This window comes from Orcinus orca, chromosome 3, assembly GCF_937001465.1.
Source record: "Orcinus orca chromosome 3, mOrcOrc1.1, whole genome shotgun sequence".
NCBI lineage: Eukaryota > Metazoa > Chordata > Mammalia > Artiodactyla > Delphinidae > Orcinus > Orcinus orca.
Genome location: NC_064561.1, coordinates 52,554,454 through 52,567,053, shown reverse-complemented (window position 1 = coordinate 52,567,053; position 12,600 = coordinate 52,554,454). Strand labels below are relative to the sequence as shown.

Below are 12,600 nucleotides of genomic sequence, written 5' to 3'. Positions count from 1 at the left end.
TTCCGTGGGTGGTCTTTCGGGCCGTGATGGCTGGCCCTGGGGAGCTGTGCTGCTGGTCTTCCTTGCCTGCGTCTCTGGCTGGGTCAGGAGTGCCTGTGCCTCAGATTCCGCCTGGTTGGGCTGTGTGTGGATATAGAGGAAATACACCACTTGTTTTAACTCATTTTTCACGCAACCGTTCTTCTTGAGAGCCATACGGTGTCGGGAGCGGGACTGAGCTTACACAAGTGTGTCAGGATTAAGGGAGAGAAGGCATGGTGTGGTGAGGAAAGTACTGGGTCCTGGCCACTGCTCTGGCTCCAACTCAGTGTGTGACTTCGGAAACATCTCTTCTTCCTTCTGGGCCTCGGTTTCTCAATGAGTACAAGAGGAGTACTGGACTGAATCAGGGATGACAATTACCCAGACTCATACTGCCACTCTCTGCTCCTGGCCCTGTGGCCGACACAGTTGATCAGAGTCCATGGCTTTGGGATCCTTCTCAACACAGTGCTCCAGGAAGCTGCCATCAATTGACTGGCATGCAAGGTAAAACCTTCTCTTCCTGGATCAGAAGATCATTTGTGATTCTAAAACAGTGCCTCTCAAAGTACCCGTGGTGATGGACTACTTTTTGTGGTTGGTTTTTAATTCCCAATCTGTCACAGACTTACATTTTGTAAAATACAATAAAAATGAATTATCAGAAAAAATAAGAAGCAAAGACATAAAAAATGCAAGTCCAATTTTTTTATGAGTATTAGATTCATTAGACATAAAATTACTCTGTCTGATTGCTATAAAAAGATTCTAAATGCTTACTCTCAATTTTTAGTAACAATTTGCTAACTGGCACCCATCCATACACCACACTTAAAGTAGCACAGAAAATTGCACATTTAGGGCCCTTGCAGAGAAACCCAATGCATGCAGGTATTGAGAGAAAGCTTTCTACAAGGAACTCAATCAATTTATCAGGGTATTTGCTTAGAGCAGTGGTTCGCAGGCCTGTCTGCACATTAAAATCACCTGGGAAACATTTTCAAAATACCAATGCCCAGGTCCCAGCCCAGATTCATTAAATCAAAATCTCTAGTGGGCTAGAGGGGTGGGATAGGGAGGGTGGGAGGGAGATGCAAGAGGGAGGGGATATGGGGATATATGTATATGTATAGCTGATTCACTTTGTTATACAGCAGAAACTAACACACTACTGTAAAGCAACTATACTCCAATAAAGATGTTAAAAAAGAAGAAAACCTCTAGTGGGTAGTGTCCAGGCATTAGTAATTTAGAGGAAAACCTCTCCAGGTGAATCTAATATTCAAATGATGTTAATGACCCCGCCCAACACAAGCCTCACCAGTGAGACTAGTAAACAGTAGGCCTGGGTTGATGGAGGCATCAGTCTCTCCGTGCCGAAATGCTAGCCCTGTTCCTGCCATTTCATGTGTCTGCCATTTCCCAGTTATGGTTTGAAAGTATTTCCTATCTTTAAGAATCTTAAACTGCAAACCTCTCCTGGATGGAATGAAGCTGGAGTGACCAACTCATCCTGGTTTGCCTGGAACTGTTCCAGTTTTAAAACTGAGAGTCCTATGGCCCCAGAGCCCCCACACCTCAGTCCCAGACAAACTGGGACAGTTGATCACCCAAACTGGTAAGCATTACCAGTTTGGACAGTGGCTAGAGGTGAGCTTAGAGAAGGAGACCTGGGAAGATATCAGGTAGGGAATGAAAGTCTGCGATGGGAAGGTGGAGGGATGATGAATATTGTCAAAGAATAATCTAAAGGCATATAGTTGATTAATATACTATTTACTTTTGCACAAGGGAAACTGATGATAGATTGATTCATTCTATCAAAGGCAAACATATAATTTCTATAAGAGGAAATCGAGACGGGAGGAGAGCCCACAGTCATATTTTGGAGCAGTGAACTTTTTCTCCTTTGGTTAAGTTGCCGGTGAGCAGGCAGCTGGCAAAGAGGACAAGGTGAGATGCTCTGCCCTTGGGCAGTTTTGTTCTCATCAAAGAGGGCAAGTCCAGTTGTTTGTGGATTTTCCAAAAGACTATTTGTGTTTACCAGTGACAGATGCAAAACAGGCAGTCTGTATGATGTCAGCCGTCTCCATCAGCATCTGTTGCCTTTATGACGTCTGCACCATTTCATTTATTAGGATTTCTCAGTATAAACTCACATACCTTACCATGTTGCTGAGCACAGATCTAAGCTCATAGAGATACTTGAGACAAGGTCTTTGATCTCAATAAGCTTTAGACTCTATTGAGAAACAAGACAAACTCTGAAGAAACAGAGGACAATCTAAGAAAAACTGAGCATATGGAGCAGGCTTTCAGTGGCCTCAGAGTTCTGAGAATATTCTAGAAGAATTAGAAAGATTTCATGGAGGAAGAGGAATTAAGCTGAGTCATTACTAGACTCTGGTTTCTCCTTGGTTCCACCTCGACTCCACACTTAATTATTTCCTGTGGTTCCCAATATCACACATTAGAATCACTGGGAAATTTTTAAAACTACAGACTCCCAGACCCCAAGCCCAGACCTACAGAATCAGACTCTCCAGGGTTAGTTTGTGGGAATCTATATTTTTTCAAGTCAAACTTGTGATGCATATGTGGCCCACTCAGCACCTATGTTACTGGATAACATAATAAATTATTAAATTAACCAAAAAGAACTTATAATTAAATAAGAATTATACTGAGTTTAAACAAGTGCAGTTTTGCTATTTTCAATCCCACATTGGTTAATGAAGTATTGCCCATGGAGCACCTAAAACAGCCCACATTAATGATTAGCAAAAGATGATTTCTATTTTATAGCAGTTCTTTGGAGACACAAATACTTGCTAGTGCAGTTGAAACATTCCTCCTTATTAATATTCTAGACTACTTCACCAAATCCTCTTTGCCTCCTTAGGTAATATAAGGGCAAACTTCAGTGGGTCCCTATATTGTATGATTTTTGAAACATCAGCTGAATTGTTTCAGGGGTGAATTTAGTGTCTCCTTATCTAACAATTATAGGACCCTTAAAAGATTGATTGATTCATTATTATTGACCAAAAATGCATTTATTTTATTTTTATTAATGAAATCTCCTGATATACTGTCCCATGCATATTTCTCCACTAGAATATAAACCCTTTACCTTGTTCCTGCTGTACACAGGACCCCAGAACTGTACCTATGATAACGTAGTTGCTCAATGAATATTTATTGAGTGAATGAATACAGCAAATGCTTAAGAAGTGTTTTTAAATTAACAAATACGCTGTAGGAGAAGCTGGCTAATCATGAGCATCATTGGGGAGCTTTTAAAAAATACAAATTCCAGTACTCCAGCCCTCACCAGTCAGAACCTTAGGAAGTGGTACCCAGGTGATTCTGGGTCTTACCCAAGTTTGGGAACCACAGAAAATATCTCCTACTGTGTCCTATCAGTTCTTCGGATAGCACCTCCTCTAAGAAACCACTCATGCTTTCCCTCCCACAAGCTGTGGAATGTGGTTTTTCCACACCTTTGAACCCTTGTGGTGCAACACGTCATCTCCAGTGGCCTTGTTTTCAGCCTCTGACCTCAGCAGTCTCTCTTCTGTCGTAACACATTTAGGTAGAGGGTAAATTCCTTGCAAGCAGGTACTGTATACTTTACGGCATTGCATACGTTGGGTGGCCTGAATTTTGGGCAGAAGCCTTCTCTAAGACATTGGTTTATCATATTTCCATGATTCTAAGATGTTATTAAAGATACAGTACTGACTCCATACCAGGATTTTTTCAAGAAAAGAAATGAACCACCTCCAGAATGAAGAGTGGCTATCTGTCAGAGACACTCTTAAATTATAATGCAGTGTGAACAAGCTATAGGTTATCAGTCCATCTTTTTCACAATAACCTACCCTGTGCAGCAAGATTATCTTCTGTAAGGTGCCCTTCAAATCATATGGACAGAAAGAAAGGAGTAAATTCCTAACAGTCAACATGTCTCAGATGAAAGCAGACAATGGCATTAATACTTCTAACAGATGGTATACCATAGCATGTGATAATAACATCTAATGATAGTCCCAATAGTCCTTGTTCTGGTATTATATTCCAGGAACTGTTTTATGCACTTTAATTCTCCCAACCATCTTGCAAAAGTCATTTTACAACTGAGAAAACTGAAGCTCCTACATTTAATCAGGAAACATCTGTATTGACAGAATTATAGACTGAGTTAGAATTCCTTTTAAAGAACATCTGGTCCATCCCCTTTGTGCTACAGGGGAGTAAACTGAGTGTAAATCAGTGGCATAGCCTGGACTAGAGCAGGGACGCTTCTTCATAGACACACACACACACACACACACACATGCACATGCACGCACACACAGTTAGTAAGGGAATATATGAGTTAAGTTCTATTCTCCCATCTCTGTACTTCCCATCCGTGTATTTTACCCCCTTGGCATGATTTTTTTTTCTATTGTTACATCTTTATTTTTCTTGATAAAATAGTAAAAGGTAAAGTGAGACCTTGACTATATCCCGTGGGAACAAGCCCCCTCCCCGACCTACCCTGGCTGCATTGCACAGATCAGTGCACCTATGCATGGCAATGACAGGAGCAGAGACCCTTTAGACTCCACTGTTCTTGGTGGTTGTGACTTCCTCTGAGCCCCTTGCAGGAAGTAGGTGATAAGGCACATGCCGGATGCCTCCTTTTCCTCAGAACCCTGCGCTGCCTCAGCCCTAAACCAGAGTTTCCTGTCACCAGCACTGAATGCCACCTAGAGCAACTACAATGGAGGAAGAGCTCTGCCAGCCTCCCGTCCTCGGCAGAGCTGACTGAAAACTTTACCTCTACTTTGTCTGATGTCTTTGGATCAGTTTACTCTTGTTAACAGTTGGGCCCCTCTCTAATCACAAATTAAAAAATAATAATAATGGTTTCTTTGAAAGAATAAAACAACAAAACATTCTTGATTAAATAAAAGAGACATTACCACTCCCTTCTTCACAGATATTTGATAAACTTGGGGTCTTTTTGGTCTATGTTTCTTCCCTTTAGAATAAGTTACATATGTAGATAATATCTGCCTCGACTACAGTTTAGTTTCTTCCTGTCTTGAACTTAACCCATCACATTTCAGTGAGGCAAGAGCAAAAGCTTCGATATTTGGCAAAAGGGGAGGAATTTTGAAGACAAGTGATGGTACATGTAATACATGGATGAATATCACAAACATGATGTTGAGTAGAAGAAGCCAGACACAAATTCATTATTCACAACAGCCAAAGGTTGAAACAACCCCAATGGCCAGCAATTGATGAATAGATAAACAAAATGTGGTGTAATCCATACAATGGAATATTATGCAGCCATAAAAAGGAATGAAGTACTGATACATGCTACAACTTGATGAACCTTGTAAACAATATGCTAAGAGTAAGAATCCAGTCATAAGAGACCACATATTATATGATTTCATTTACATGAAATTTCTAGAATAGGCAAATCTATAGAGAAGTCATATTAGTGTGGCAGGGGTGCAAATGGTACTGAGGTGTCTTTTGGGAGTGATGAAATAGTCTAAAATTATATTCTGGTGATGGTTATACAACTCTGTGGTTTTGATAAAAATCACTGATTTTTACACTTAAAAGAGGAGAATTTCAAGTTTTCTAAATTAGGCTTCAAAAGCTATTTTAAAATCTAATGAACTAATCTGGGAGTTTTTGGTGTCACATAGATAACTTTACTTCAGAAACTGAATAAACTACTGACCCCAAAGGGGGGAAAATCTAATTTTTGGAAAATCAAGTTTTTTAAAAGGGCGATTTGCATGCAAAAGTTAGAAGGGTGTTCACTATTGCACTGGATAAACAGTTTACATTCATATCTGAGAAGACGAAAATAAGAATCTGGTTAGTTCTCTGTTGTCCTCACCATGTCCAAGGTCATGAACAGAGCACACTGTAGAGAATGTGGGAGGCTAACTATGGGCATAAGGTTGTACTATTGGTCCAGAAAGATTGACAACTCGTTTTCTTAAATTTCAAAAAATTCATGAAATACAAAATCATTAAAGTAAATTCTGTGTGTACAAAGACAGAATACTAGGACTGTCCTAGAGTACTATGACATCTTAGAAAAAGAAATCTAGCAGCTTTCTGTATTTTCCTCAATTCTTTCCCCGCTTTCAGGCAACAGCTAGGGCAGCCCTAGCTCACGACCTTGAGAAAGGAAGGTCAAGGGTGGACAACAGAGACCTGAAGATTCAGGTTTCAGCTTTGAATTTCTTCCTTTCTTTTTCCAGTTTTAGTGAGACATAATTGACCCATAACATTGTATAATTTGAAGGTGTGCCACATAATGATTTGATTTATGTATATATTGTAAAATGATTAATACAATTTTAGTTAACATCCATCTCTATACATAGTTACAATTTTTTTTCTTGTGATGAGAACTTTTAAGATCTACTCTGAGCAACTTTCAAATATACAATATGGTATTGTTAACTGCAGTCACCATGCTGTACATTACATCCCCAGAATATATCTTATAACTGGAAATGTGTACCTTTTGACCACCTTCATCCAACTCCCCTACCCTCTGCTTCCCTCAAATTTCAAAATAGACTCTTGAATCTCCCAGCAGAGAGAAGAAGAGTTTGGGGAGTCTCAGAAAGTTGTTGTGGTAACCTCTAAGTTTGGCAAGAATGCACAATGATGTAAGGGCCAACCGTCCCCCCCAAAATTCCCCTCTGCGGGTTTAGGGCCAAGTCAGAGGAAGCAGGTTACGTGTCTACATGAGGATGAACTTTCTAACTATTAGTGCTCTTTCAGACGACAGGGACTACTCTTCAGGACTGTTATAAATAAGAAATGCATTTTCAGTTGAGTCAGTGGAGACCAAATCTGGATGTCCATAAGCCTTTTAAAAGTTCAGGTCCCAGGGCCTCAGTCCTGGAGATTCCAAGTGTGTAGGTATGGGGAGGCGGTGGGGCGGGGGGAGCATGGTAAACTGCTCGTAGTCGTTGTTTTGTTTTGTCTTGTTCTGTGCTTTAGATTCTTCAAGTGATTGTGATTACCAACAGTTTGGGGCACAGGGGTTTAGGGAGTTAGGCCAGATCAGTGGTTCCCAACCAGGGGTGATTTTGTCCCCCAGGGAACATGTGACAATGTCTGGCAGCCAGTTGATAGAGGCCAGGGATGCTGCTAAACATCCTATGATGACAGGGCAGCCCCCATGACAAAGAATTACTGCCCCCCAAACGTCTATAGTACTGAGGTTGGGATAACCCTGGGCTAGAGAACCTTTCTAGGTTCTTCTAAAAGGTCTTTTCTAACCCTGAAATTCTAGGATGCAAACAATTAGCATGGCCATCTGTGTATTATTTGTATGTGTAGAGGACCCACCTTTGGGATTAGGGGGTGGAAGAGCTTCTAAACTGTGTATATTTTGCTCCATATACAACAAGTGTATGCCCACCACACGAGGTTCCTCTCTCTCTGGCTTTCACTTATGGCCCTTAGTGTGTCTAAGTTAAGCAAACCATAGCAACAGATTTTGCAAATATCACCAGCACAGATTGACAGGTGGGTAGGAACAGAGCCTTAGACACAAAGTACTCAAAAAACAGAGTTAAGACTTTCAAGTTCCTACCAGGACTGAAAAAACTGGTCTCCCTGTTTGTTAGTACTTATTTCATCAGCACTGGCAAAATTGTCAGTGGGGTGAAGGGTATATGTGGGGGGCTTCCCCTTCTCTCCACTTCCCTCATGCAACCAGCAGCTTCGTTTTCTTTCTCCTTTTGCCCTGCAGCAAAATCAGCACTTGAGAAAGGGCCTACAAAATATATTCCCATTAAGAAACTGATGAAGCTTCCAAGACAGAAGTTTTGTGCTCTTGTGGGGAACAGAGAAATGGCTTCTAACGTTTGTTGAACGGAGGTACCACGGACTAGTAGAATGAGCAAAGGTTTTGCTCACCTGCCACATTCAAGGTTCAAATCCCAGGCCTGCCACCTATATTCGTAGGTCGTGAGAGAGTCACTTCAGCTCTGCAGCACTCAGTATCCTCATCAGGAAATTGAAGATAATAACATCTAGGATGCAATGTTGTGGTGAGGGCTGGGCAATATCTGTAATGAGCTCCAAGAGGGCAGAGCTTGTGTCTGTTTGCCTCCGTTTACTGTTTATGTCATCACTAGAATAGTCTTGGAACCACGGTAGGAGCTCAAGAAATGTCTCTGGAATGAATGAATGAAACAGTAGCCTTTATAGCTGAAAGGCTGCTCTGTGCCAAGCTGGCCTACAGTATTTCCTCCTTTCACAGGCAAGAAAGTGAAGCTGGATGCATGAGCCTGGTTTCCTGGGATCGCTGATTTTCCATTCTTTCTAACCCTTCCAGGGCAAAGAAGGAGCCTTCATGGTACGAGATTCCAGGACTCCAGGGACATACACTGTGTCTGTTTTCACCAAGGCCATCGTAAGGTATGGTGCTAACTCAGCAAAGTGGGGAGAGACAGTCCTGAGGTGGGTGAGTGATGACCCACACACAGGAATGTCAGACAGTGCAAGAGGTAGAGGAGTCTCTAGAAATACTGTGTTTTCCTGATCCCTCTGAGAAAACCAAGGCTAGGGAGATTAAAAACATAACTGAAGTCACTTACCTAGAAAGTGACAGAGCTAGGGCCAGATGCCAGGTTGACTTCCCAGTTGGCATCCCTGATTGCAAAGCTCTAAAGAAATAAATACCTGGTCCTGTATTTGATGCATTTATAATTTAATCCAAAGAATAACAGAAAAGATACGTTTGACTGCAAGCGAGAAAATATGAATTCTAGTTCTGGCTCTGCTAATAAAACTATCCACCATTTATTGAGTCCTTGCTACATGCCAGAACCTTACAGATCCTTTCACTGGGGGCTGGTCACCTGGGTACCCTCTGCCTAGCACAGAGCAAAATTCCAGACTCCCAGGAGAAAAGCAAGCATTGAGCATAAGGCACATTGTTTATACAAACAATTTAGGTATAGGGAGCCATCCTTATCAGTTAGAGAATGGCGAGAGCCCTCCTGAAATGTAAGTTCTCAGAAGCCAGCCAAGGCCCAATCTTGCAAGCATCCCTTTCTAAGGATAGCAGTCCGGGCTGCTATGTTAACTCTGCTATACAAAGCCAAATAAGTACGAAGGGGCCAAGATGCTTCCTTAACATATGCTGAAGATTAGTTAAATCCACACAGCAGGGAAGGCAAACATGTAGCACATACAAGACGATTGTCCATTTTGAGGTTTTGGAAGAAACATCACCAATCCATCATGGCACCAATCCTGAGTCCAGATGCAGCCTCAGAGTCCTTCTTAATACAGCACCCAAGGCCAGCCTGTCAAGACTGATACACAAGTTGAAATGTATCTGCCATCCATGTGAGAGGGCAAAAAACAAAGCTAATAGGAATCTGCTACCAGTAGACATTTCTGTCTCTAAACATTGCCTTTTAATAATCACTGCATTTATGTTTAATTTGTTTAAGTGAGAACAACCCCTGTATAAAGCACTATCACATCAAAGAAACAAATGACAACCCCAAGCGATATTACGTGGCTGAAAAGTACGTGTTTGATTCCATCCCTCTCCTCGTCAATTATCACCAACACAATGGAGGAGGTGAGTTCTAAGGGACAAGGCCAGAGGGGGATCCCTCACAGGGGAACTTGGAGAAAAGTGACAAACACCCAGCTGGGTTTCTTCATCTCAGACAAACTGACCATAAATAATAACTATACAAATAGAAAAGTATGCCAAATATTTGATTATATTACATATTCTTCATTAGCAAATTCTGCTGCTGGAATCATGCGATTTCACCACCTGCCCACCTGTGACATTATACCTCTTCTCAGGGAAGATGTAATATCAGTGATTGGGCTTTGGGATTTGTTTTCCAGAATAAAAATAGCTTTTGCATTGGATTATATTTTTTCCTGGTGATTTGACTTGGATGGTTGCTATGGTAAAACTCTAATGACTGCCTTTCACTTTGTAATCAACACAGGCCTAGTCACTAGACTCCGGTATCCAGTTAGTTCCTGGAGGCAGAAAGCCCCGGTCACGGCAGGGCTGAGATATGGTAAGCAGTGCATTTGGGAATGTTATTCATTTGCACTAACTCACATCCCTAGAGGTCTGGGGTAAATTCTAAATGGACTTCCCCAGACGTAAAATGATCATTAAACAGGTACACTGTAGATCTGGAGATGGTGTGCACAAATGAACATTTACAATGTGTGTAAGATTACACCTATATGTATGCACATTTATCTAGGTCGAATCAATGTCTATTGGTTTTAGATGACAGTTCATCAATGAAGTGTTTACTGAGCACCTACTTTGTACAGAGCACTCTGCTAAATGCTATTAGAAAAAAATATTAGGAACCAGTGCTATAGTACTGTGTTCTTGCATATTTTCTAGAACTTCTGTATCATCTAGTTTGTTGGGTATGGGTCCATTGCCAAGTGCTATAAGCTAGCAGCATTCAGAAATGTCTGTCTGCATAGCACTGTGTTAAATTTCTTTGAATGCTTTTAGGCAGGGCATGCATCTCTAGGGCCATAGGCCCTACTATTCCTTCTTGTCCTATGGAACTGTTTCACCCACTTGTGATTTTCTGCCTGCATCCCCTGGTCCAAACTGTGCTGGTCGAGAAGGCTGGTGTACCTTTCATTTTATATCTTCTAGATTGGTGGTTCTCAAGCTTCACTGTGCATCAGAGTTACATAGGATGCTTAAGAAAAGTGTTGACTTCCAGCCCCGACCCAACATTTACCAAAACACAGTCCCAGACAGTGGGGTCCTGGGGTTGCCTTTTCAACAAGTGCCCTAGGTGATTTTGACACAGGGGTTAAAGGGTGATACTCTGAGAAACAGTGCGTGGGCTCTCCATCCCTAACCAGCACCATATCTGCACACAGTAGGTGCTCGGTACTGTTTTCTGTTGAGTCTGTGCCTCAAAGAGATAGAGACTGAACTGTTTATGTACTAGACCAAGCATCAGGAAAGGTTAATGCCCCTCAGCCTCCTTATAAAAATAAGATAATTCTAATGCCTGTGGAATCTGAATGTGCCCATGCTGGATGGAAGCCCAGAGAGTATTTTATGAACCCACTCATTTTTGCCAGTGTGAAAATTGAGACTCGGATCCCTTTTATTCTTTTTTTGAGCATTTATTGAAAGCCTACCTATGTGCGAGACTGTGTGCTGGCTTGCACCTCCATACCAGTCCTCTTGGAATCCACCACCTTACCCCTAACCCCTGCTAAGGCCTAGCAAGTGCTATGTACATAATGGATGCTCTTGATGGATGAATGAATGAATGAATGACCAGTTCAAATAAAACTTGCTCTATGTGAAAAATGACAATAAACATTTTTCAATCAGGTATAGGAAATGGTTGGGGCCTTAGAACCCTGTCGTTGACTTTCTTTAATACCTCAACTAATGCCATCCTCCTTTCTCTTTCCATGTAATCGTCCCCATGCACATTTTTCACGGCTTTCAATACATATTCTATGTTATTATTTGGGAAAAAAGATACTTTTATCTATCTATAGTTCTAAGTATACAGGCTTATACCATTTGCCATCTTTGAGTTATATTAACAATAGGCTAACATTCTGTATAGGGCTATATAGTCTCCTGGGAGTCCTATACTTCATACCTACTGCTTGCCAACTCTGGAAAACTCTTTCTCTTCCAGGGAAATGGGTGATTGATCCCTCAGAGCTCACCTTTGTGCAGGAGATTGGCAGCGGGCAGTTTGGGTTGGTGCATCTTGGCTACTGGCTCAACAGGGACAAGGTGGCCATCAAAACCATTCAGGAAGGAGCTATGTCGGAAGAGGACTTCGTCGAGGAGGCTGAAGTCATGATGTGAGTGGCCAAGACAAGAGTATGCAGAGATACCTTGGGAAGGATGTTCTGTGCTGTGCTCTTTGAATACCATTCTGATGCCATCTTGTGCCACCTCCCTGCTCAAGTCCAGCAATGGCTTCCCATGGTATGGAGAATAACTCCAAGCTCCTCACTGTGGTCTAAAAGGCCCACCATGGTCTGGCCCTGCCCGCTCCCCAATCTCATCTCCTGCCCATCTTTCCTCTGGTTCCATGACATGCCAACCACACTGGCCTTCGTTCATTCTCGCGTATACCAGCTGAGTCCCTGCATTCTTCAGGTCTCAGCTCAATGAGACATTTTTGTTTGGGGGGGAGTGTATTTTTGGGAGACTAAACTTAGACCATCTCACCCCTTGCCATTTTTCTCCAGGAAACTCTCTCACCCCAAGCTGGTCCAGCTTTATGGAGTGTGCCTGGAGCAAGCCCCCATCTGCCTGGTGTTTGAGTTCATGGAACATGGCTGCCTGTCAGATTACCTGCGCAGCCAGCGGGGGCTCTTTGCTGCTGAGACCCTGCTGGGCATGTGCCTGGACGTGTGTGAGGGCATGGCCTACCTAGAAGAGGCGTGTGTCATCCACAGAGACCTGGTAAGAGGGCGTAGGGCAACCCCTACAGGTCCAGGGTGAAGGCACATGTCCCACTGAAA

General features: G+C 42.2%; 2 protein-coding genes across 3 annotated transcripts in view; one reads left to right on the top strand and one right to left on the bottom strand.

Moving 5' to 3' along the window:
* MED7 (mediator complex subunit 7) overlaps positions 1-12,600 on the bottom strand; it is a 358,603-nt gene that overhangs the window by 79,035 nt on the left and 266,968 nt on the right. The gene's annotated exons all lie outside the window — the stretch shown is intronic.
* Positions 1-12,600, top strand: part of ITK (IL2 inducible T cell kinase) — a 66,488-nt gene that overhangs the window by 43,353 nt on the left and 10,535 nt on the right. For both annotated transcript variants that reach the window (XM_033407921.2, XM_004280984.4), the window contains exons 9-13: positions 8,408-8,490; positions 9,534-9,667; positions 10,056-10,130; positions 11,760-11,931; positions 12,325-12,541. In XM_033407921.2, coding sequence (XP_033263812.1) covers positions 8,408-8,490; positions 9,534-9,667; positions 10,056-10,130; positions 11,760-11,931; positions 12,325-12,541 — 681 coding nt within the window. The remainder of the gene's footprint in view (positions 1-8,407; positions 8,491-9,533; positions 9,668-10,055; positions 10,131-11,759; positions 11,932-12,324; positions 12,542-12,600) is intronic.